Below are 21,411 nucleotides of genomic sequence, written 5' to 3' on the forward strand. Positions count from 1 at the left end.
AGTCAGGAGAGTGAAGATGAAGGGCTCTTTTCATGTCCATGTCACCATTTCTACAAGCATTAACTCTAGATTAGTGTATTAATAATGGAGTGAGACTGTCAGGTTTGGCTTATTCTCCAGATTCAAAACCTTTTGTTGTTTGAAGAATGTTTTATTTTCACCTTTAAATGTGATGACTTTGCCTGTTACAGCAATAAAGGGCGATTCAGTCATTAGTGTGTTATACGGATGGCAAGTTTTTATCTTTCCAGGGTGGGGAGAATCATCTCTTTTTTCCTATGTTGAATTTTCTTGAAGTAAGTGTGTGAAAGAGATGTTTGAAGAACAAAAGACAATTAGTCTGAGGGCGCATAAACAAGTTCCGTAGTGCTGCGCTCCCAAAGTGCGCTTTGAAAGTCATAATCTTGGCACATTTTAGAGATAGCAAATGTAATCCACTCTTATAATTTTTTTATACTTTCATTGCAGAAAAAAGCAACTGGTGCGATGCGTATTTGTGTTTAATTGCAGGGCATGGCCAAGGAAGAGACAGAACTGCGGTTTCGGCAGCTGACGATGGAGTACCAGGCTCTGCAACGAGCTTACGCCCTATTGCAAGAACAGGTCGGAGGAACGTTGGATGCAGAGCGAGAAGTTAAGGTCTAAATGGCTTATATTACGTGGCAATAAAGGAGCGTGGTTGTGCGGGGTTTCCGATTGCACGTGCCCAGGTGGTGTTCGGGCTGGGGCTCCCGTGTGTCCCCGTCCCCGGGAAGGGCGGCTGGGCTGGGAGCCGCCATCCTACTGTTCAGTCTGTGCGCCTGGGATCGACCTAATGCAGATTCGAGAGGGAATTTGTATGGGAAATCCTTACAATTAATTATTTTTCTACAAAAATCCAGGACAGATAGCCTTAAGTATATAATGCTTGGTATTTAATTCCTTTTGCATTCTGTGAGATTACATGATTCCTCATGAAATGTTTAGAAGGCTTAAGCTGAGTTTCTCTTTCGTAATTAAATTGCTAAGTGGCCTGTTATTCTACCTGCCTGCCTGCCTCCCACGGCCCATGCGGCCTCAAACATGGCATAAGATGTGACATTTACTCTAAGTATGCCGTATACTACAAGGAGTTGGCAGGACTTGTGCAGGGAATGCAAGGGCAAATACAGTAAATAAAGGGACAAATTCTGTTCCAGTAAACAGGTGTAGGAAGGTGGTGGTATATATTTAAATAAGTGTGAAGCTACAGGTATGGTAAAAGACTGCACACAGTGCAGTAGGACCCTAAGACAGGGTACTGAATGTGTATGGAGGAGTGCAGTTTGCCGGTTTGTAACGTTACATACATAGAGTCTGTTCTGAGCTTTTTAACTCTTCAAAAATGTAAAGGAATCGGGTGTGCCCAGAATTGTGGCATGATCATTTTCCTTTGTGTCCATGGAGCGGTGACTGTGCGTCACTCGGGCTTTTTCCAGCCCCTTTTCTGCCACAGTGGCCCCAAGGAGCCCCTGACCCGTTGCTGTCCTGCCGTCCAGCTCGCAGGATGCTGCTGGTGTTAATCTGGACCTACGTCTCAAAATTACCACCCTTTCTTACAGGCTTCTTTTTGCGATTAGTGGCTAATGTTGTGTGTTGTTCAGCCAAGGAACTGTAACACTTATTCGTTAAAGGTATTTGATGTTTTGCGTACTTTGTGTGCCCGCGTTAGCTCCTGTCTTTTAGAGAAAGTCTGATGTGTTGTGTTTCCCGTCTCCCTGCTCTCCCACAGACGCGTGAGCAGCTGCAGGCAGAAATCCACCGCTCCCAGGCGCAGATAGAAGACCTGGAGAAGGCCCTTGCTGAGCAGGGGCAGGTAAAGCCACGGCAGAGCCGCCCTGGCCCGGAACCCTTCCCGTCCCCGTCCCCTGTCCCCTGTCCCCGCCGCGCTGCGCGGCCGGTCAGCCATACCCATAGACAACGTCTGAGCTCCTGGCTTTTATGTATCCATCAAACAAAGACATTAGCTCCCAAATCACATTTGTTTTGCCTAGTGTTCCAAAATATGTAATTTTTATTCAGTATAATTGCAATTTAATAGTAACTATGTAGCTACAAATATCCCCTTTTAATGCAAACCTATCTTATATCCTAAAGGGTTTTCTCAGCCATTGTAGTGCTTCTATTCTATTTGTGTCCAACAAACTGTTAAAACAAGACTGCGTGAGCTTCCATAACATAGGAAATAATGGAATTACAATTTCATATGCAATATTATCCTGTCCCTCCTTAGATGTGTGATTTAATGGAATACTTGCTGCTGTGTTTGTGCTTCACCTACAATATTGGTCATTTCTTTTTCAAGGACATGAAGTGGATTGAGGAGAAGCAAGCATTGTACCGAAGAAACCAAGAGCTGGTAGAGAAGGTGCTCAGTGTCTCTATTTGTATTATTCAAATAATATATGTAGCTTAAGGAAAGCAGAAAGTGCAGTATATTAATCTGTACCCCACAGACCTACTGGAAATAATTCACATATAATAAGATCCTTGTAAACCTGCCAGAACAAGTGTTTTTCTGGTGTTCCCTCCTGCCCCATGAAGTGTGGCGGTGTTGTGGGGATGTGGCTGTGGGGAAGAGCCCGAGTTCCCTGCACTGGTGCCACTGTCCCCATTGCTGTCCCGGGTGGGCTGGGACCCCCAGTGCTCGCCCGGGCCCCCCATCGTCCCGCACGGCCAGCGCAGCACAGCCTGGGCTAACGTGTTGCTTTGTTTGCAGATAAAGCAGATGGAAGCCGAGGAAGCTCGCTTGAGACACGATGTGCAGGACGCGAAGGATCAGAACGAGCTCCTGGAGTTCAGGATCCTGGAGCTGGAGGTGAGCACGTGCTGCAGGGCCAGCGCCGCCCCGGGTGGGCAGCGATGGGGGCACCGCAGCTGGGAGCCCCCGCCTTCACTGTGACACCCACACTGCACGGAGACCACAGGGTTTGGGGCAAAGTGCTAATGAGAGAGGAAAACAGACCAACACCCAGGGGTCGGTGGTGGTATCTGGACAGGTTGTTCTGGCGGTCTTACTGCTTAAGTGATTTTAAAACCCAGGAGGTTGGCTCATGATGTAGGTACACGTTTCGCTATACTCCATCCGTTCTGAACATGCAGAGAGATAAAACCAGAGCAGATCACACATGGGAAGGCAAAAAGAAACAGGAACTTTTTTCTCATCGCTGTGTTCCATCTCTCGCTAAGCCTGCAGAGCAGGAACCGCGGGGCCTGGACTGCTCTGTTGGCTCCACTGAGCCGTCTGTCTTCTGTATCCTTACCTGGATGAACAGAATCCATACGCTCTTGGAAACTGTTTTCCAGATTCTCAAAGAGATGTTAACAAAGCAACCACTTACAAGAAAAAATTAAATGCTATTCATATTACACTAGCTACAAGTGTTTAGTTTTGTTCAGACATATTACTTAGTCAAAATAATAGGTAAGTGGTCATGATGGGCACCCAATGCAGACGCATGGTGGGAAAATGCCAGTGCTGTCAGTCTGTACGTCTGCCCTGCTTTGCAGTGAGCTGGGTCGTCCCCAGCAGCACCGTCCCCTGCTCCCAGCTGTGCCGGTGGCCGTGGGCTGCAGGAGGAGGGTTTCTGTGCTCTGCTCCCCAAACAAAGCCAGCCTGCGGCAGCTTTGCTGTCAGAGTGGCCGCTTTCAGACCATACCCATCGAGTTCTTGGTGAGCTGCGCTGTGACATCCCAAGCACTTGCTGTCGTTTCAGGAGAGAGAAAGACGCTCGCCTGCCATCAACCTGCACCACGGCCCGTTCCCCGAGGGGAAGAGCCCTCTCCAGGTGTACTGCGAGGCAGAAGGTGTCACCGTAAGGGATTCTCCTTTCCCGCACTCCTTCCTGTAAACGAACCCAGCCGCTCTCTTCTGACTCCTGGTTTTCCATTTCTCTCTTGTTAGGACATAGTAGTAGCAGAGCTGATGAAAAAACTGGACATTTTAGGGGATAACGCCGTAAGTGTATGTTCCTTTAATAAATTGTGCATGCTTTGGTGAATATTTGTCCTCGTGTGAAGCGAGCAGAGCCTTCTCGGTTTGGTGCTGCGCAGCCTGCACTGCCTGGGCAGCCTGCGCAGCCTGCGCAGCCTGCGCTGCCTGCACTGCCTGTGCTGCCTGTGCTGCCTGTGCTCAGAGCTGGCGCGGCCGGCCAAGCCTTCACTGGCTTTGGAGGATTTGTTACAGCCCTCTGGCCAGCAGCGTGCAGGACCTTGCTGCCCCTCTGTTGCTTTTAAAGTTTCAATTATTTGGAAAATATTTTGAACCTTTGGTTTGGGTTTGGTTTGTTTCCTGGTCACTGTTCACACATGGCTTGTTTATTTGCTTACTCCGCACTTGCTTTGCTTTGCTTTTGCATTTTGGCAGCTGTGTATTTTGATTTTGTCTAGTAACCCGTACGCCTTTGATAGTCACCAGGATAGTAAACAAAGAAAGTCACAACAGCAGCATGAAAAGAACTACAGTAGAAGAAGTATACGTATATGGAAGATATATATGCCCTTGTATATCTGCACATTCTGCCCCACAAAGTCAAGCCAGGAGTTAGAGGAGGAGCTGAAACACATTGAAGCCATTAGTAATCTTCACTGTTGCTGCAGTTATGATGTTAACACTGGCAGAAGTGTGAGGAATCCTACAAGCTTTGTATGCAAAGAATAAAAAGAAAAGATACACGTAAGCTTAATCACTTAAGAGCTAGGACTGACCCTACTAATGTGTAGAAAGATAATACCCATTCATCTATTAATCCCTGTACTAATGTTGTCTTCAGTGAAATGATTAACGTCAGGTTAGTCCCGGGCAGGGTCCCAAGCAGGCGACTGGAGAGAAACAGGAGCAGAGGAAGCGACAGCTTTTCTCACAGTTTCTAGTCCCCTTCCTTTCCTCTTCTTTATTTGTGGGAGTGATCTCTATAGTGTTATTTCCTCCTGCTTTATTTTTCCCTATCACATACAACAACCAACTTGCAGACGCGACACCAGGCGGAGTCCCAGATAGCCCTATCTGTCCGTGCACCGTGGTTATCGCATGTTATTTTCTTGTTTCCACGTGTTGGACATGGCGGGCTCAGCCCCCTGGCAGACTCGGGGTGCCCGTTGTCCTGCGGGGAGCCTGGGCAAGCAAACCCATGTCCCACCCGGGATTCCAGCTGCTCTGTCCATTTTCTCTCTCGTTTCTGTAAAGCTGAGCTGTCGTGAGTTCAGTGCTGCTCTGAGGAAGGCAAACCCTGGAGCCGGTGCGTCTCAGAGCGGGTCAGTGGGGAGCGGTGTGTCCCCATTGTCACCCTGTGTCCCCGCTCCCAGGGACCCCCAGCACTGACAGCCAGCGCCTCGCTGGCTCTGGGCAAACGCGGGTCCCCAGCCAGGAGTCACCTCTTCCGCGGTACATGTGGTCAGAGAAAGACCCAAGTTTGGGATGAAATGCCAAACAGCATTTCAGTACCTCAGTTTTTTAGGAAAGCAACAAGACATGGATTGAATAGCGAACATCTTAACCAATGTTTTCCAAACTCATCGCTTGGCTGCGCAAAATAAGGTTTGTGTATAATGAGCTTAAGGCCTGGAGACTGCATCTCTTTTCTCAATAGCACATTGCGCTGAGCTTGATCTTGTCTTGTGTTACTGTATGTTTATCCCCTGATAGGTGAAAATAGATCCAGAGTCATCTTTTTTTTGGTAAATATGAGAATTTTGGAAGAATTAGCTATATGTATTATAATAATTCAGCATGAACAGTTACTATTGTTTTTACAACAATGTTACATTACGATACTAGTTTTCTTTGCCTTAGTTTATTTTTCCTTAAACATACTTAATTTGATATTTATTTAATACAGCAGTGGCCCAAGTAGTGGATTAATAACCAGACACTGGGATTTGTTGTAATTTTACTCTGTTTTTGGTGCAGAATCTGACTAACGAAGAGCAAGTAGTTGTCATACAAGCAAGGACAGTTCTCACGTTGGCCGAAAAGGTAATAACAACTGCGTCGTGAAAGCGCCCGACCCTCTCAGAACAGCTCACTTGAAGCCACGGTGATGTAAATGATACCTTAATCACCAAGTGCTGTTATTCTTTATGTGGAATTACGCTAGTTTTTGTCATATAAAAGGCAACATTCAGGCAATACAGGCACATGTTGCTTATTTTAAAATGTTAATAAGCAAAATGGCGTTAGAAGGTAAATGGCTAGGCTTTGAAATAATGCTCTTTTCCCATCACCAGTACATAGAAAAGAAAAAATGTGATGATATATTTAATTTTTCCTCTTTTATTTGGTGACTGTACCAAAGTACTTGCAGCATGTGCCGTGCGGCGTGTGCCGTGCGGCTTGTGCCGTGCGGCGTGTGCCGTGCAGTGTGTGCCGTGCAGTGTGTGCCGTGCAGTGTGTGCCGTGCAGTGTGTGCCGTGCAGTGTGTGCCGTTCAGCGTGTGCTGTTCAGCGTGTGCAGTGCAGTGTGTGCTGTTCAGCGTGTGCTCGCTGCTCCTCGGGCTCACTTTGCTCTGCTTTGTGCACAGTGGCTCCAGCAGATCGAGGTGACGGAGTCCGCGCTGCAGCAGAAGATGCTGGACCTGGAGAACGAGAAGGTACCGAGGGGGCGCGAGGGGGCCGGGAGCGGCCGGGCCGGGCGCCGTGCACCCACCGCCTCTGCCGTGTCCGCAGGAGCTGTTCAGCAAGCAGAAGGGCTACCTGGACGAGGAGCTGGACTTCAGGAAGCAGTCCCTGGACCAGGCTCACAAGGTGAGCAGAGCCGCTCTGGGCTGACGTCCTGACTGACTTCCCGGGGGTGGTATTGATACGTGTGGTCTGTTCCCTATAGAGAAACCCTCTGCTCTGGGCAGTACTGCTCGTGGAGTGACCCCAGGACTAACAGGCTGAATTTTAACAAATCCCCTATACCATGCGATAATGATGAGCTCCTTATGGACAGAGTTCCTTGTGTTTGGGTGATCCTTGCAGGATTAGGACCTGAACATTAACTTAACACAAGTTTTAATTTGTAGAGGTTTCGGTAAATGGCTGATAAGAAAATGATGTTTTCACTAACTTCTCTTTTCCTTCCAAAATAGAGATTTTAGCCTAGACATTTCCTTAGGTCTTAGATTGCAGCCTCTGTAACCAAAAGCTGCAGATATTCTGTGATTCTGTGAAGCTGAAATGAAACCGCTTTTAGGTCAGGTTCATCTTTAGCTGATCCTAAGCCATTCAAACCATCTCTTCAGTCATCAGCGGTCTTGTTACCTTCGGTTAGGAAAACGGTCAATATATGCTCATGAAACACATAAATGCATAAACTTTCATATTGATTCATCTCATTCTTTCAGTTCCATTTAAATCTTACACTTTCTGGGAAGCCATGAGTATTTTTGCCTCTTTCTGGATACCTATGATCTGTATCTCAAACCATTTGAGGGAGCTTTTACTCAGCACGGTTTCTGTCCTTTGAGGATGATTTTTAAGACTGATTTTGCCAAATGCTGAGCTCTATTTGAGCCAGCCTGTGCCCAGTGGAAACCCTGGGAAGTGCCCAAGGCCTGGCTTACCTGCAGTATCTGCCCTAAGGCCAGATCATCCCCTGCAGCCTCGGGCTGCTCTGAGCAGCAGTTCTGGGGATTCATCTCCCAGATCAGCCCCGAGAGGGACGATCCTCGGGCACTGGGTGAGCTCTGAAACAGATGGGTAAATCTGAAATGGATCCATAAATCTGAATAGGCGGAAACATGCAATAGCAGCAGAGTGGAGCCTTGGCCGTCTGTCCCTCAGCATCCCTGTGGCTCTGGGCCAGCTGCTCGCCCTCCTCTGGGAGGTAGATCCCCAGGTCCAGGGTCCCAAATTTACCAAAGGGCCAACAGCAACAAGCTCCTTGGCGCTGCCTCTCGTGGAGAAGGAACGAGCATAACGGATGTATTGCATTCAGCCATGCATTGCATGGGTTGTTTGCATTGTCCCGTGTTCTTTAATGGCATCAGTGACTGTCCCCAGGCAGAGCCATGGGCTTTGCTCCTGGCACAAATGCAGCCTGAAAGCAGCAAGAAAGTTTTGTTCTGCCCCAAAATTCAAGTGGCAAAAGGTCTTCAGATTTGTGTAATTTGTTTCCCTTCCATGTCTCCTTTGTGCCCTTTGGGACAAGGACCCACTAGTCTTCCCCCGCTACCTACAGCCAACACGATTACCAGCTGGAACCGCTAAGCTTTTTGCACAGTTTTCACTCCCTCCGGTTGCTGGCGGGGGATTCGGCTCACTCGGAGACTCCTGACACTGCTGCTGCTCTGCAGACCCTGAATTTCCCCACAATCAGTGTAATCAGAGAGGGGTGACAGGTGTATAATGGAGGCTTGGGGCCAACAGAAACCTGCGTTTCAAGTAACAGCATTTTATTGAGACACAATAAGCAAGGACATTGGCATTATTTCTAAAGTGCAAGCAGAATCTTCTTCTGAGATCTGACATGATCCTCCCCACATGGTTGCTGTCTTTTGGTTACCACCAGTTTCTGTAACTCCCACCATGATGTTAGTGTTGTAAATGCTTGTGTTCCTCTGTCCTGACTCTGCTGACACAGTAAGAAAACACTGCCACCAGACTCGGGTGGAAAACCTTGATGATTTTGAGTTGACCTGAATTATCACAACAGACACCTATGGCATTTTCAGACAGCCCGTCTAGAAGTTCAAGCTGCACTCTTGCAGTTGTGTTCTGAGACACAGAGCTCTGCAGGGTTCCAACCACACCACTGCAGCAGTGATGTTCTCTGAGACACAGAGCTCTGCAGGGTTCCAACCACACCACTGCAGCAGTGATGTTCTCTGAGACACAGAGCTCTGCAGGGTTCCAACCACACCACTGCAGCAGTGATGTTCTCTGAGACACAGAGCTCTGCAGGGTTCCAACCACACCACTGCAGCAGTGATGTCCTCCTGAGACACAGAGCTCTGCAGGGTTCCAACCACACCATTGCTGCAGTGATGTTCTCCTGAGACACAGAGCTCTGCAGGGTTCCAACCACATCACTGCAGCAGTGATGTTCTCTGAGACACAGAGCTCTGCAGGGTTCCAGCCACACCACTGCAGCAGTGATGTTCTCTGAGACACAGAGCTCTGCAGGGTTCCAACCACACCATTGCTGCAGTGATGTTCTCCTGAGACACAGAGCTCTGCAGGGTTCCAACCACATCACTGCAGCAGTGATGTTCTCTGAGACACAGAGCTCTGCAGGGTTCCAACCACACCACTGCAGCAGTGATGTTCTCTGAGACACAGAGCTCTGCAGGGTTCCAGCCACACCACTGCAGCAGTGATGTTCTCTGAGACACAGAGCTCTGCAGGGTTCCAACCACACCACTGCAGCAGTGATGTTCTCTGAGACACAGAGCTCTGCAGGGTTCCAACCACACCACTGCAGCAGTGATGTTCTCTGAGACACAGAGCTCTGCAGGGTTCCAACCACACCACTGCAGCAGTGATGTTCTCTGAGACACAGAGCTCTGCAGGGTTCCAACCACACCACTGCAGCAGTGATGTTCTCCTGAGACACAGAGCTCTGCAGGGTTCCAACCACACCACTGCAGCAGTGATGTTCTCTGAGACACAGAGCTCCGCAAGATTCCAATCACACCACTGCAGCAGTGATGTTCTCCTGAGACACAGAGCTCTGCAAGATTCCAATCACACCACTGCAGCAATGATGTTCTCCTGAGACACAGAGCTCTGCAAGATGCCACCAGCTTTGGAGAGGGTGTGTGAAGATGCCATCAGTTGCTGCTTTGTATCTGGCTCTATATCAAACTTGCTGAAAAAGATTTTGTCATGTTGTTGGCTTGCATGAAGAAATAACATTCATTTTGGACTTTAAGCAGGAGACCCTGCTGGGTGCCCCTGGGGAAGCGTTGCCAGTCCGTGTCCCACACACTGTGTATCTCAGTAAATGTGGAGGGTGCATCCATCACCATGAGACTGCAGAACAGGGCCAGGCTACCAGATCTGTTTTTGTTGAGCATAAAGCCTCTTAGAGCTGGCAGCTCTGCCGGAGGACGTGCTGGAAATGCCTTCACATGGGCATTTTCACCTCGTTGGTACAAGGCACTGTAAGCACTCAACAGGAGTATCAAGTGGTGCTGTATCCTCTCCTGCTGCTGATACAACAGCCGGGAAAGGTGAATGGAGAGACTGAACGTTACATTTAAAAATATCTGTGACTCACAGAATAAGTCTCTTATGAACGTCTTTCTCTTTTCCTTTTTTCCTTTCCTCTTTGGTTTCTTTTTGCCTTTTCTCCCCATGGCCATGTCCCGTCTCCAGACAGGAGAAGCTGCCAGGGGTGTATTTTTGGGAGCCCGCGGGGTCACATCAGCCTGCGGTGGTTAATTGGGGCCGAGCTCCCCGCTCCATCCCGCGCGGGACGCCCAGCGCGCGGCCGCTGCTGCTCCCCTGGCCGTCCCGGGGGAGGATTTTCAGTTCCTCACAAAATCCTCGTCCGACCGGAGACAAGGTCCAGCTGACAGCCTTATATTGTTTTTGATTAGCAAATTCTGGAATTAGAAGCCATGCTCTATGATGCCCTGCAGCAAGAAGCTGGAGCCAAAATTTCCGAACTTCTTTCAGAAGAGGAGAAAGAGAAGCTGAAGAGCGCCGTAGAGCAATGGAAGCGGCAGGTGATGAGCGAGCTGCGGGAGAGGGACGCCCAGATCCTGCGCGAGCGGATGGAGCTCATTCAGCACGCACAGCAGGTGGGTGCTGCACGGATGGGCTGGGACGGTCCCTCGGGTGGGACCGTGGTGACCCCGGGAGCACCGGCCTCCGCTCACAGAGCTGGCCCAGGAGCGGCCGGTCCTGCATCCAGGATCGCGGTGGCCTTGGATAATCCCTGCAAACAGGGCCTCTTGGTTTTCATGAATTTGTCGTGCGTAGTGACATTCACGGAGGATTCCTTTACAGTTTAAAACCCCTTTTTTTTTTCTTTTAGAAGCACAAGCACATACAATTTGTATCTCCAAAAATAATGCATCTTCTGGGTACATCTGTATTTGGTTGGTTAATAAATATTTTTTTATTTGAAATCTGACAGAGAATTAAAGAGCTAGAAGAAAGAATTGAAGGCCAAAAAAGACAAATAAAAGAGTTAGAGGAAAAGGTAAGGTAATGCAGATGAAACAGTGTTTGTATGTGCACATGACCATCTATTCATTTCACCTTGGCTAAGAAAACAACCTTTTAAGAAGTTTGTGTTTGTTAGTGCAGTGAGCTAACACGAGAAACCATCTTGCATTTGCATTAGTCCCTCTGAGAAGGAAAGGTTACCAGCTTAAACGGAGGCTTTCCCTCTGTTGTCCTTCAGTAGAGTCCTAATCGCAGGACTTGCAAGGCCGTGGGCTCCCCGTGCGCGGGCAGGGAGGCTGGAGAGCTGCTGGCTGCACCGGGGAGGTCTCGATGGGGAGAGGATTCGGGATCTCTCCTCCTCCCGCCCGCAGCGCCTGCGCATGCAGTGGTGCAGACCTGCGCCCCCAGGGAACCGCGGGTTCCCTCTCCTCTCCTCTCCTCGCCCGCAGCCACAGTCGCTGCCACCGCGGTCAATGGCATCAAGCTTTCTCCGGCCAAGCCATAACAGTTGAATTTCACCCCAAAATGACCCTCATCTGGAGCCATCTAGTGAAATTTCCATGGGAGAACTTGTTCTGGTACAACAGGGGCTGAGCTAGACTTCCACCTGAAACTAAACCCAAACCTTAGCAGTGCGGGTTTGGGGTATTTTTTGAGGTATCGGAAGAATGCAGCTGTTGTTCTTTTTCCTCCCCATTTTTCCGGAGCGCTGGGCTGGGCTGGGCTGGGCTGGGCTGGGCTTGGCTGAGCTTGGCTGGGCTGGGCTGGGCTGGGCTGGGCTGGGCAGAGCGATGCTGAGCAGCGGGAGCTGCTGGGTTCTGCGGAGTCCAGCCCAGCCCAGCCCAGCCCCCGCGCCCACCGCGCCCTCGCGTTTCTTCCCAACGGCAAGTTCTGTTGTACTCTGTCTGTAACCACAGCTTATTTCTCAGCTAAACACACTGTAAACTCTGATTCTCTTTCTTCTCTTCCATTTTTTCCTCTCCTCCCCCCCTTTTCAGTTTTTATTTTTGTTTTTATTTTTCTCCTTAGCTTTCATTCTTTGGTCATAGCCCTCAGGCCGCACACGGGAGGTAAGTGCCCGGATCACCTCTGCTCTGCCTTCCTCATCCTGTTTAGCACCAGGACTCTCTGCAGGATTGGGGGTTCCCTGGGCACCCCAGATCACCCAAATGGAGATCTCCAAAGGCAGCGCTCCCTCCCGCACAGCTGGGCTGCCTCGCTAACAGCTGGATTAACCCCCTCGCATTAGCTTGTCCTGTCTTCAGGCTTGAAAAGCCAGAATGGCTTGGGGACAACGTGTCATTTATATAATAAATGTGTTTCTCCCAGCATCACACCTTCGGACCCTAAGATATTGCCCAGGCCCACCTTTTGTCCCATGTAAATAAGAGATAAAATGCCAATCTGTGCTTCTGGAGAGGGCAGAAATGACCACATCGAGGGGAACATGCCCTGTGAGTCATCAGAGTCAACAGAATACAGCACAAATCCTTTTTTATCGGTTGTACAGCTCACACAGATAGTTATAAATATAAATCTTACAGAAATTTCATGCATGTTATTTTTGGTTAGACATACTCTTTTTTGATCCCTGTTTTTAAATCTCGGTTCTTGTTCCAGCCTACCGAGGAAGCTGGAATTGCTTCTGCCGTTAGTAACAGGAAGACAGCACTGATCCCCGAGGCAGAAAAAGAGACCTTGCTGTTTCAGACACCCCAAATATCTCTCGTATTTTGCTGCTGGCGATGGAAGGCGCAGCCTTTCTCACCCTTTCGGACTGAAGCTCAGCTCGGGTCCCTGGAAACGTCTGCAGCGCTGAAATCGCTGAGCGAGCGTTTGGAAAAGCCAGAACTAAGCCGACGAAGAGGAAAGCCAAAAACCCCCCTCCCCGCCGCGGCTCCCCCGGGGCCCGGCTCTGCTGCTTGAAGTCGCTCTCAGCTTTGCGTGACGAGCGGTATCCTTGTTCAGATAAACTGAATATATCCGGGTTCCCTGCTAAGCAGGGAGTAAATTGCTTCTCTGTAGAAGTGACCATGTCCTGTTTTCTACGTCACGCATTTGTATTTGTTATTCATAGTTATTTAAAAATCTGTCTTGGAAGAAGATTTTGGGAAGAGTTCCAGAGGGATTAACTCATGAGAAGATAAATCAAATGAAAATGAAGTGGTTTTGTTCCAAGGTGTTTCTTCACAACACAGGGTATGTCCGATGGTTTGCTGAATACCCTACAAGCCCAGTTTTAGGGAAAAACGTGCAGCTATGTTCAGGAAATCAAGCTGGAAATTTCTTTTGAGTTTGCACTAGACCATGGCCCGCAGTGCCATGAGAAGGACGGCATCATGATTTATAACTCGCTCTGCCTGAATGGTGACAAAAGGCTTAACGTCCCAGCAAAAAGTTCAACTGGGAAGAGAATTAACGTTAAAACACATCGCCCCTGATCTGCAGGCTCTGGGCTGGGGGATGCGCGAGAGGGAACAGGAGATGCTGTCACCTTGTGGCAGCCCCAGCCCGGAGCGGGCAGCGGAACGGGTCCGCTGCAGAAACAGCTGGAGGAGGAACAATCCAGAAGAAATCGCCCGGTGGGATTGACCGTATGGGCCATGCGGGAGCGCGGAGCCGGGGCTACGGGATGCAGGATCAGCTCCCGGGGCACATCCTGGGGTCAGGAGACACTGGAGGAGCTGCCTGGCCATGGAGACGTGAGACAGGAGGAGAACACCAGCTCCTGGCAGGTGAGACGCACCGATCAGCTGCAAACCCCTTAGTTGTGTGATTATATCCCATCCTGGAGATGAGAGACAGCAGGAAAACACCAGCTCCTGGCAGGTGAAATGCACCGATCAGCCGCAAACCCCTTAGTTATGTGATTATATATAGTTATTTGATTATATATACTGTGTAACTCCCTTCACGCAGCTGGTAGTCTCTCTTGCTCAGGTTAAAAAGCTTCTGATGATCACACAATTACCAAAGTCTTTATGCAAACATTATTTATTTACCTCTATCTTACTTTAGGTGTTGAGTTTCAGTACGATATGGTCACAAATGTTAACTTTATGCTTTTAGATCAGTGGTCACTCAACAACAAATTACCAGGGAGGTCATGAAATACACTGTCAAATCTGTATGAACAGCGAGCAATCACGCAGCTTTTAAAAAATATTTAAGTGCAGCAGACGAACGTATTTTTCATTTTGTATTGAAAAGTCAAATAGTAGTCAGAAAAGTATTTTAATTCACAATTTCACTTGTTTTCTAATTGATGCTGGTAATGAGTTACTTGGCCGGTGAACGTGATGAGGCAGTAGCAGCGCTCACCCCAGCACTGCCTGAAGCTCCTTTATTTAAGTATATTGAAGAATATCCAGATGTTAGACAGGGGACCAGAACCCAGCAAGACGGCTGGTGAGAAATCGCCACTGCCACAGCCCGGGGGCGTCTGTCGTGCTCAGAAAGACCAGTGCTTGCTGAACCCTGCTCTCTGTCCCAAAATGCGCGAAAATGCTCCAATTTCCAAAAAATAAGAATCTGGAATAGGATTTTGTTGCTCCTGTGGATAATGCTCAGGATAAGTCTGTGGACAGGCGAACCCAGAGGCGAATCCAAGCACTAATCTGTTGGGTGAAGGCCGGTTCTGCTGGGGCTGCCCCAGCTCCTGTTCGCCTGTCCCTTGTGCCACCGCACAGGGCTGGGCTCTGCTTCGGAGAACCGTCTCCCCGGACGTCATCCCATCCGTTTCCGTGCTTTCTTTTTTATTTTCCAAATGCTGCTTCTAAGCAGAACGTCTGCCGGATCTGAGTTTGAACCTCTCTCAGATGTCAAGGTGTTCAGTGCAGGTGACTGCTCTGCTGCTCGGGATGGCGTTCCTGCTTTTCCGAGCGGTCATACGCGGGTCGGATGTGGCGGTGCCGTGGAGAACGCAGCAGCAGGACCAGGCTCTGCAGGGGCATCCCCGGCACTGCCGCTGCCGCGGGGCCGCTCGCCGGCCTTCGGCACGTCTAGGAAGTGAGTTATCTTTGCTGGGTGTTTAAGTCGTATTGGAGATTGGAGGCTCCCAGCAATAGGTAGCACGGGCTTATTTCCAAATAAATAAGTTGCCAGATAAACTAAGAGAAATTTTTTTTTATACTAACTTTTACATATATGGAAGAGCATAAGCATCTCCAAATTTGTAATATTTTTCCCAATTATCATATTTTATTAAAAAACCAAACAACAGCAAGACCCAAAACACATTATTTTTTAACTCTATTTTCAAAAAGAAAGAACATCTGACAAAGATAAGTAGCATTTTTAAAGAATTCTACTTGGAACCTCCGTGCCTGTTCTGTCGGACACCTGCTGTTTCTCCTCTTTACATCAGACACAGAAGTAAGTTCTGCTGCAGTGGCTGTTGGCTGGCACAGGCAGTAATTAGTGCAAATGACGGAGCACTAGGCTCTATGCTCCAGCAATTGCACATTTTCGTGCAAGCTTGCCGTTGATGCCCTGCCTCTCTGCCCGTGTGGGGACGTCTGGGGTCGGTGTGTTCCTGCCGTGTGTGCTGAGCTGGAGCGCACACAGGCACCCCCGGCCTCCCCGGAACATGGGGTGACTTGTGCAGCCCGGCTTTGCGTAGGGAACATCCGCACCCGACGCACGAGCTTGTACCTGAATGCTCACGCTTTGGGAAGGCAGCAACAGCATCTAAGCGCACGTTCAGTCAAATCCTAAATGAACTTGGGGAGCTGAAACGCTGTACCCAATACCGCACTCTTTGTGTGCGTGTGTGTACACACACATGTGAAATGGAGCTGCGGGCCTGGCACGGGAAGGAGTCTGGGAATGTCTGAGGAATAGGAGTAGTCGCCCATCATGACCGCACAATGTCTTTTGTAACTAAATTCCTTCTGATAAATACATTCGAGGCATTATGTCACGTTACCCTGCACTGAGAGTGACACAGATAAAACTGGAATGACAAAAGTAGGTCATGTGCTTATCCTTGCAAAGAGAAATTCCCTCTGTGAAGAAGGATCTGGTTTGATTCCCGACTGTAAGGTTTCCCGTTGTTAACAGGGCAATACTGTAATTACAGTCTTAATTATTTTAATCTTAATGAAATAATTGAAAATATTAATATTAAAAGGAAACTGTTTACATCTTGTCAGCGATAGGAGGACGGAGGGGATACCTCAGTCTAAAAGGAGCGTGAGGAGACGGTCTCCCAACACCCCTCGGTGATGGTGACCAGCAGCTTTAGGCTCAGCATGGACCGTGATCTCAGACTAACCCACCTGTCCCCAGATCCTCTTGTCCTTGTGTTTCTTACACCAGTATAAATTCTTTTTAGAAGTGGTCTGAGCACTTTTAAGAATAGACAACGTATTTCCAACAGCAGTTGGAAATGCCAGTTTCGAATCTTCAGAATCAGACAATGTTACTCGCCCATCCATGGGTGGCAGGTGCCATCTCTGCTGGTGAGCCCTGCGGAGCTCCCACCGGTCACCTCCTCCCGCGCCTGTGCTGGAGCGCCTGTCACCCTCTTGGGTTTGCAGTCATTACTTTACATTGTTTTATGCACCGATCCCATAGTCAAAGTGCTTTTCTGTCGGTGTGTTTCAGTTGTCGGAAGAGGTTGGTGTTTTGAGGTCAGCAGCACATTTTTCCAGAAATGATGCACAGGGGAGCTGGCGAGCTACTGGAGCTTGAATTTTCCTGTAATGTTCTATCAGCTGCCTTCCGAATATATACATTCATGCATTTTGAAAGGGGTTGTGAATGGCTTTCTTCACGGGGGTACGGCGGTAAAGCTAATGAGCTACATTATTAGAATACTAATTGGCAAGTCTTTGCTGTGCACGATGACCCCGAACAGCTTTGTTTAAAGTGAACTGTGCAGGGAAATTCAAGCCATCGAGAAGCTCCAGCTGAGCAAACAGTATTGGTGGGAAGATACAGAGGAAGTTACTCAGAAGCTGCTCATTTCTACGGCCATGTAAATCTTGTGTAACTTTCTTGATCTCAGTGAAGAGCAGGATGCGGCTCAGCAATAACAAAGTGATTTCTGGCAGACTAATTGTTGTCAATCTATATTAAAGTGCAGGGTGTCTCACTGCACAGTATTTCTGCTTTAATGTTTCGGGGCTGTTCCAGACTGAAATGCACAGAAGTGACAATGTCAGTCTGCATTTTCAGATGAGAGGAGATGGGGTCCGGGGCAGCGCGGCGGGCGCTGCGGGACGGGGCAGGATGAGACGCGTCTGGCACAGCGTGTTGGTCACGGAGAGGTCTCTGTTTATAAAGACGCTGCTGGTTACTGTTCTGCCAGCTCCCGCAGCAAAATAATTTGAGGGAGACCTGCCGAGATTTTCCCTCTGAGTAGAACATCTGGTTTGTGATGGCGGTTGTGCGTCCTGGGCAGGTTAGGCAAGGGCAGTACCTGCGACAGTTCTTTACATTATCGTCTCCAGGATCGAGAAGCCCGCATTCCTATTTTATTGTGGGGGTGTCTGGGGTACAGCGTGGCTCACATGGCTGTTCTTACACCTGGGAGAAGGAGCAAAGAGCTTTCTCAGAGTGCAAACGTGCCGTGAATTTGGGCTCAGCAGCAATTCCATGTCGTGTTTGCTGCGCCCCGAGCACCCGGGCAGGTCCCTGCCGGGGCTTTCCCTCAGCAGGGACATTGCAGAACAGAGCCCCACGGAGACATTGCTGCCTAAACCGACCGTCTCGGGGGCGTCTCAGGGACCAGACACGCTCTGCAGTGGGTGTTGTTTCACATCTGTATCATCACTGTAAGGGTTTTGTTAGGGAAAAGCAACAAATCATAATTATAATCGAAATATACATTCAGCATAACTCGGTCCAGGTTCGCATGGTATAAGCCTGGTCCACGGAGCTGTTTTTAGAGGTAATTGTTCATTTAATCGTTCATTTACTCCCGGGCAGAGCAGATTCAGTTGCCATTAAGTCTGAAGGGTTCTTCCCCTTAATTTTATTCCTGCTGAGTTCTTGTCAATAACAAGGACACAGATTCTTATAATGTATCAAGCTCAGTAATGGCCTGGTGAATAAATAGCTGAAAAATCTATTGTAAAGCGAGCTTTTTTAAAAAATGCATTGTATTTGTAAATTAACATGTTTGTGTATGCACTCCCCATATATATTTACATAAATATATTGATATATGCACAACTGTAATTTGCAAGGCTTGCAGCAGTCAGAACCTTTGGGGAAGGGGTTATCCTGATACATATTTTTTCTTCTTTTGTTCTTGTGTATTTTTGACCATGCTCTAGCATGAATTAGCAGGAACCTTCTCTTGGTTCCTTCCAGGGACCTGATGCTTCCACTTCTGATAGGGAGATGCACAACAAAACACGTGAATATTATCTGGAGAATCAAATTTTAAGTGTAAATGCAAATTAGCTGGGTTAAACTTAATTTTTAATGACTACTTCAAAGTGCTGTTAGGCACAACTTGTTGTGAATTCATGCTCTTTATTCATGAAGTTTTCACATAACAGGCCTAAAAAACTCCTACAACTGTTCGATAGTACCATGCCAGGGACATCGCGTATCCCTGCCAGTGCTGTGATGTACAGATAGAAGCATAGAAATGTGAAGGTTTTGTTTTGAGGTGGATTGGGAAGAGTCACAATTATGAATACTTTTTAGTTAGATAATTAGGTGAGAATAATGAATATTTGACTTACTATGTAGCATTATTAGCTATTAGGATGCTGTGTTGAGGGAAAAGAGAACACATCCAAGCAGCCAAGACCTGTAACAGCTTTACGCGGAGCTGCAGGGGCAGATGTAGGAGATTTTCTTCTGTCAATGGGTTTTTCCAAAGCCAGATCGCCCCAACGGCCTGTTTGCTGCTTGTTATAAACAAGCAGACACCCTGGGGGTACAACAAAGTGGTGCAATGGGTGTCAGAGGCTGTCAGGGCTGTACCAGCTCGCCTTAGCAGCGCTCTGACGGCCCTGGGTGCACGAGGGCTGGAAAACATTCACACGTCGCCAAATCAGAGCAACCTTTTTGACCTACACTAATTGTACCAAGAGAGCGACTGGAGGATCCCAAAGGCTGTAAATGTATAAGTTAACAGATTTATGAGGGTGGCAGCTGCAGCGATGTTTCCTAAAAACTGCAGCAAAAAGGTCACGTAGGAGAGCGCGCGATGCTTGGGTTGGTCACAGCTGCGTCGCGCTGCCGTGGGGCTGCTGTGGGTCCTGGGTGCCCTGAGGACCCCGTGTTGTCCACCCGCGTTTGCTGCCCTGGCTCTGTGTTCATGGCTTGTCTGGGCTCCCACCCACCCAAAACCTTCTGAACCGGCGGGTACTGATACCGCAGCTCAGCTGTATTTGCACCCTGGTGATCTGTAGTAAGAAATAATGCCTGTGAGCAGCCAGGTTCTGGACAGATTGTATAATGCCTGTGAGCAGCCAGGTTCTGGACAGATTGTCACGTTTTCATTGTTTTTCACCTTCAGAGCTGTTTCGGTGATTTGCTTCCATTGCCCCGCAGAGCCGATGTGGCACAGAAAAGGTGAAGCGGGGGGATGGTGATTCCCTGCTCCTGCTGCATCCATTGCCACATTCCCTGCAGATTGATTTTGAAAGCACAAAAACCCCATTCCTGACTATCTGAGTGGGCTCAGGGGGCTGGATGGCCCCTTTGGCTGCAGGTCCCAGCAGAACCCCGATGCGAACCCCGGTCCCCACTGCTCCCAGGATTTGTGTCTCCAGCATCCTCAGCCCCGGCAGCATGTGAGTGCACGCGCTGCATAGGGGATTCCAGCCATACGCTGCATAGGGGATTCCAGCCATATGCTGCATAGGGGATTCCAGCCATATGCTCTACGCTGTATAGGGGATTCCAGACATACGCTATACGCTGCATAGGGGATTCCAGCCATAAATTCGCCGCTTAGACATCACAAACAGAGATCTCTGTAAGGGTCAAGCACTAAGGAAGTCATTTTCAGCCAACTTAAGCTTGCACCCACATTGTAACTGATTATTAACTCTGCCTAACATAAGCAGAGCAAGATGCTGTAGAACATTCACTTAGCGAGTTGAATTCCTGCCTTTGTGGTTTAGCTGCTTTTCGTTATTCCCTGGGCGTTTCCTGTCTTCTCCCTGCACCGGTGCGTGGTGCACGGCCAGCGCCAGCGCTGCCGTCTCCAGCCATATGGTCGGTGGTGCCGGCGGTGCGAGGGCAGATGGCCCATCTGCTGTGTCACCGGGACGGGCTGGTCCCCACGGCCAGCGACACCCCACCGCCGCGGGCCAAATGGGATTTACAGCTCAGCCTGCCGTGTTTGGACAAACCCCCAGCAAATCCCCTTAGTACCATTTGTAAATAAAGCAACATTAGATATAGATATAGATTAGATATAGATATAGATAGATATAGATATAGATATAGATATATATTAGATAGATATAGATATAGATGATATAGATAGATAGAGCCTTCCACTGCAACCTCGGTAAGAGGCTGCGCGTAATAACGAGTTAACTAAGGTGCTCATTCCTTTTCCATATAAAATCCGTAATCTTTGAGGAACTGCAGTTCTGGATTGTTCTGGTTCAGTGAGGCTGCAGTTTCCCAGATGCAGTGAACACGCAGGTGCACAAATATTCAAGTTCTACCCATTAACATTTTTTTTGACCCATTTTCACAGCTTTCTGAAAAAAAAAAACCACCAAACTCTTTGTCAGAAGATTGCATGATGAGAGAACAACTGTTCCTTTAGAAACAAGCGAACATCAGCCCTCCACACAGTGCCCAGGCAGCATTTTGGTGACATTTGCGGTGACAGCGGCTGATCCACGACGAGCGCCCCGCACCTCGTGTGCCATCATCCAAACGCGCTGTGACTGCGCTGGCGGGGCCGCCCGCTCCAGCCGAGAGCAAAGCGACGGCTGCAGCATCCCGCGTTACTCACTCGTGGCTTCTCCAATTCCATGTCTTTTTAGGAACCGCTTATTGAGATTCCTGGGGTTGATGTTCCCCACGGGAGTGGTGCCACCCTGTCCCCAGGGCACTGGGAAGGCCCTGGCAGCAGGATTTGGCATTGATTGCTCTCCTGGTAGCATATGGGGCTCTATATCCATATGGACCCATTAATCCATATGGGGCTGTGCATCCATGCGGGTCTGTACATCCATACAGAGCCATATATCCACATGGGACTGTATATCCACATGAGGCTGTATATGCATACAGGGCTGTATATCCGAACAGGACTGTATATCCATACGAGGCTGTATATTCATACGGGATGGCCACTAAATCCTG

General features: G+C 48.7%; 1 protein-coding gene across 16 annotated transcripts in view; it reads left to right on the plus strand.

The window, feature by feature from the left end:
* The window catches only part of JAKMIP3 (Janus kinase and microtubule interacting protein 3), a gene marked incomplete at its 5' end in the record, with an annotated part of 33,079 nt that extends 20,733 nt beyond the window's left edge, over positions 1-12,346 (plus strand). For 4 of the 16 annotated variants that reach the window (XM_080348169.1, XM_080348179.1, XM_080348184.1 and 1 more), the window contains 12 exons: positions 511-639; positions 1,751-1,834; positions 2,324-2,386; positions 2,738-2,836; positions 3,735-3,833; positions 3,923-3,982; positions 5,927-5,992; positions 6,537-6,605; positions 6,682-6,759; positions 10,542-10,745; positions 11,084-11,149; positions 12,114-12,346. In XM_080348169.1, coding sequence (XP_080204295.1) covers positions 511-639; positions 1,751-1,834; positions 2,324-2,386; positions 2,738-2,836; positions 3,735-3,833; positions 3,923-3,982; positions 5,927-5,992; positions 6,537-6,605; positions 6,682-6,759; positions 10,542-10,745; positions 11,084-11,149; positions 12,114-12,164 — 1,068 coding nt within the window. In that variant the 3' untranslated portion in view covers positions 12,165-12,346. The remainder of the gene's footprint in view (positions 1-510; positions 640-1,750; positions 1,835-2,323; positions 2,387-2,737; positions 2,837-3,734; positions 3,834-3,922; positions 3,983-5,926; positions 5,993-6,536; positions 6,606-6,681; positions 6,760-10,541; positions 10,746-11,083; positions 11,150-12,113) is intronic. The other 12 variants (XM_080348177.1, XM_080348182.1, XM_080348170.1 and 9 more) reach the window with 8 other exon arrangements.
* Between the last annotated feature and the right edge of the window lie 9,065 nt (positions 12,347-21,411).

Source organism: Nesoenas mayeri, assembly GCF_963082525.1.
Source record: "Nesoenas mayeri genome assembly, chromosome: 7".
In the NCBI taxonomy this organism is placed as follows: domain Eukaryota; kingdom Metazoa; phylum Chordata; class Aves; order Columbiformes; family Columbidae; genus Nesoenas; species Nesoenas mayeri.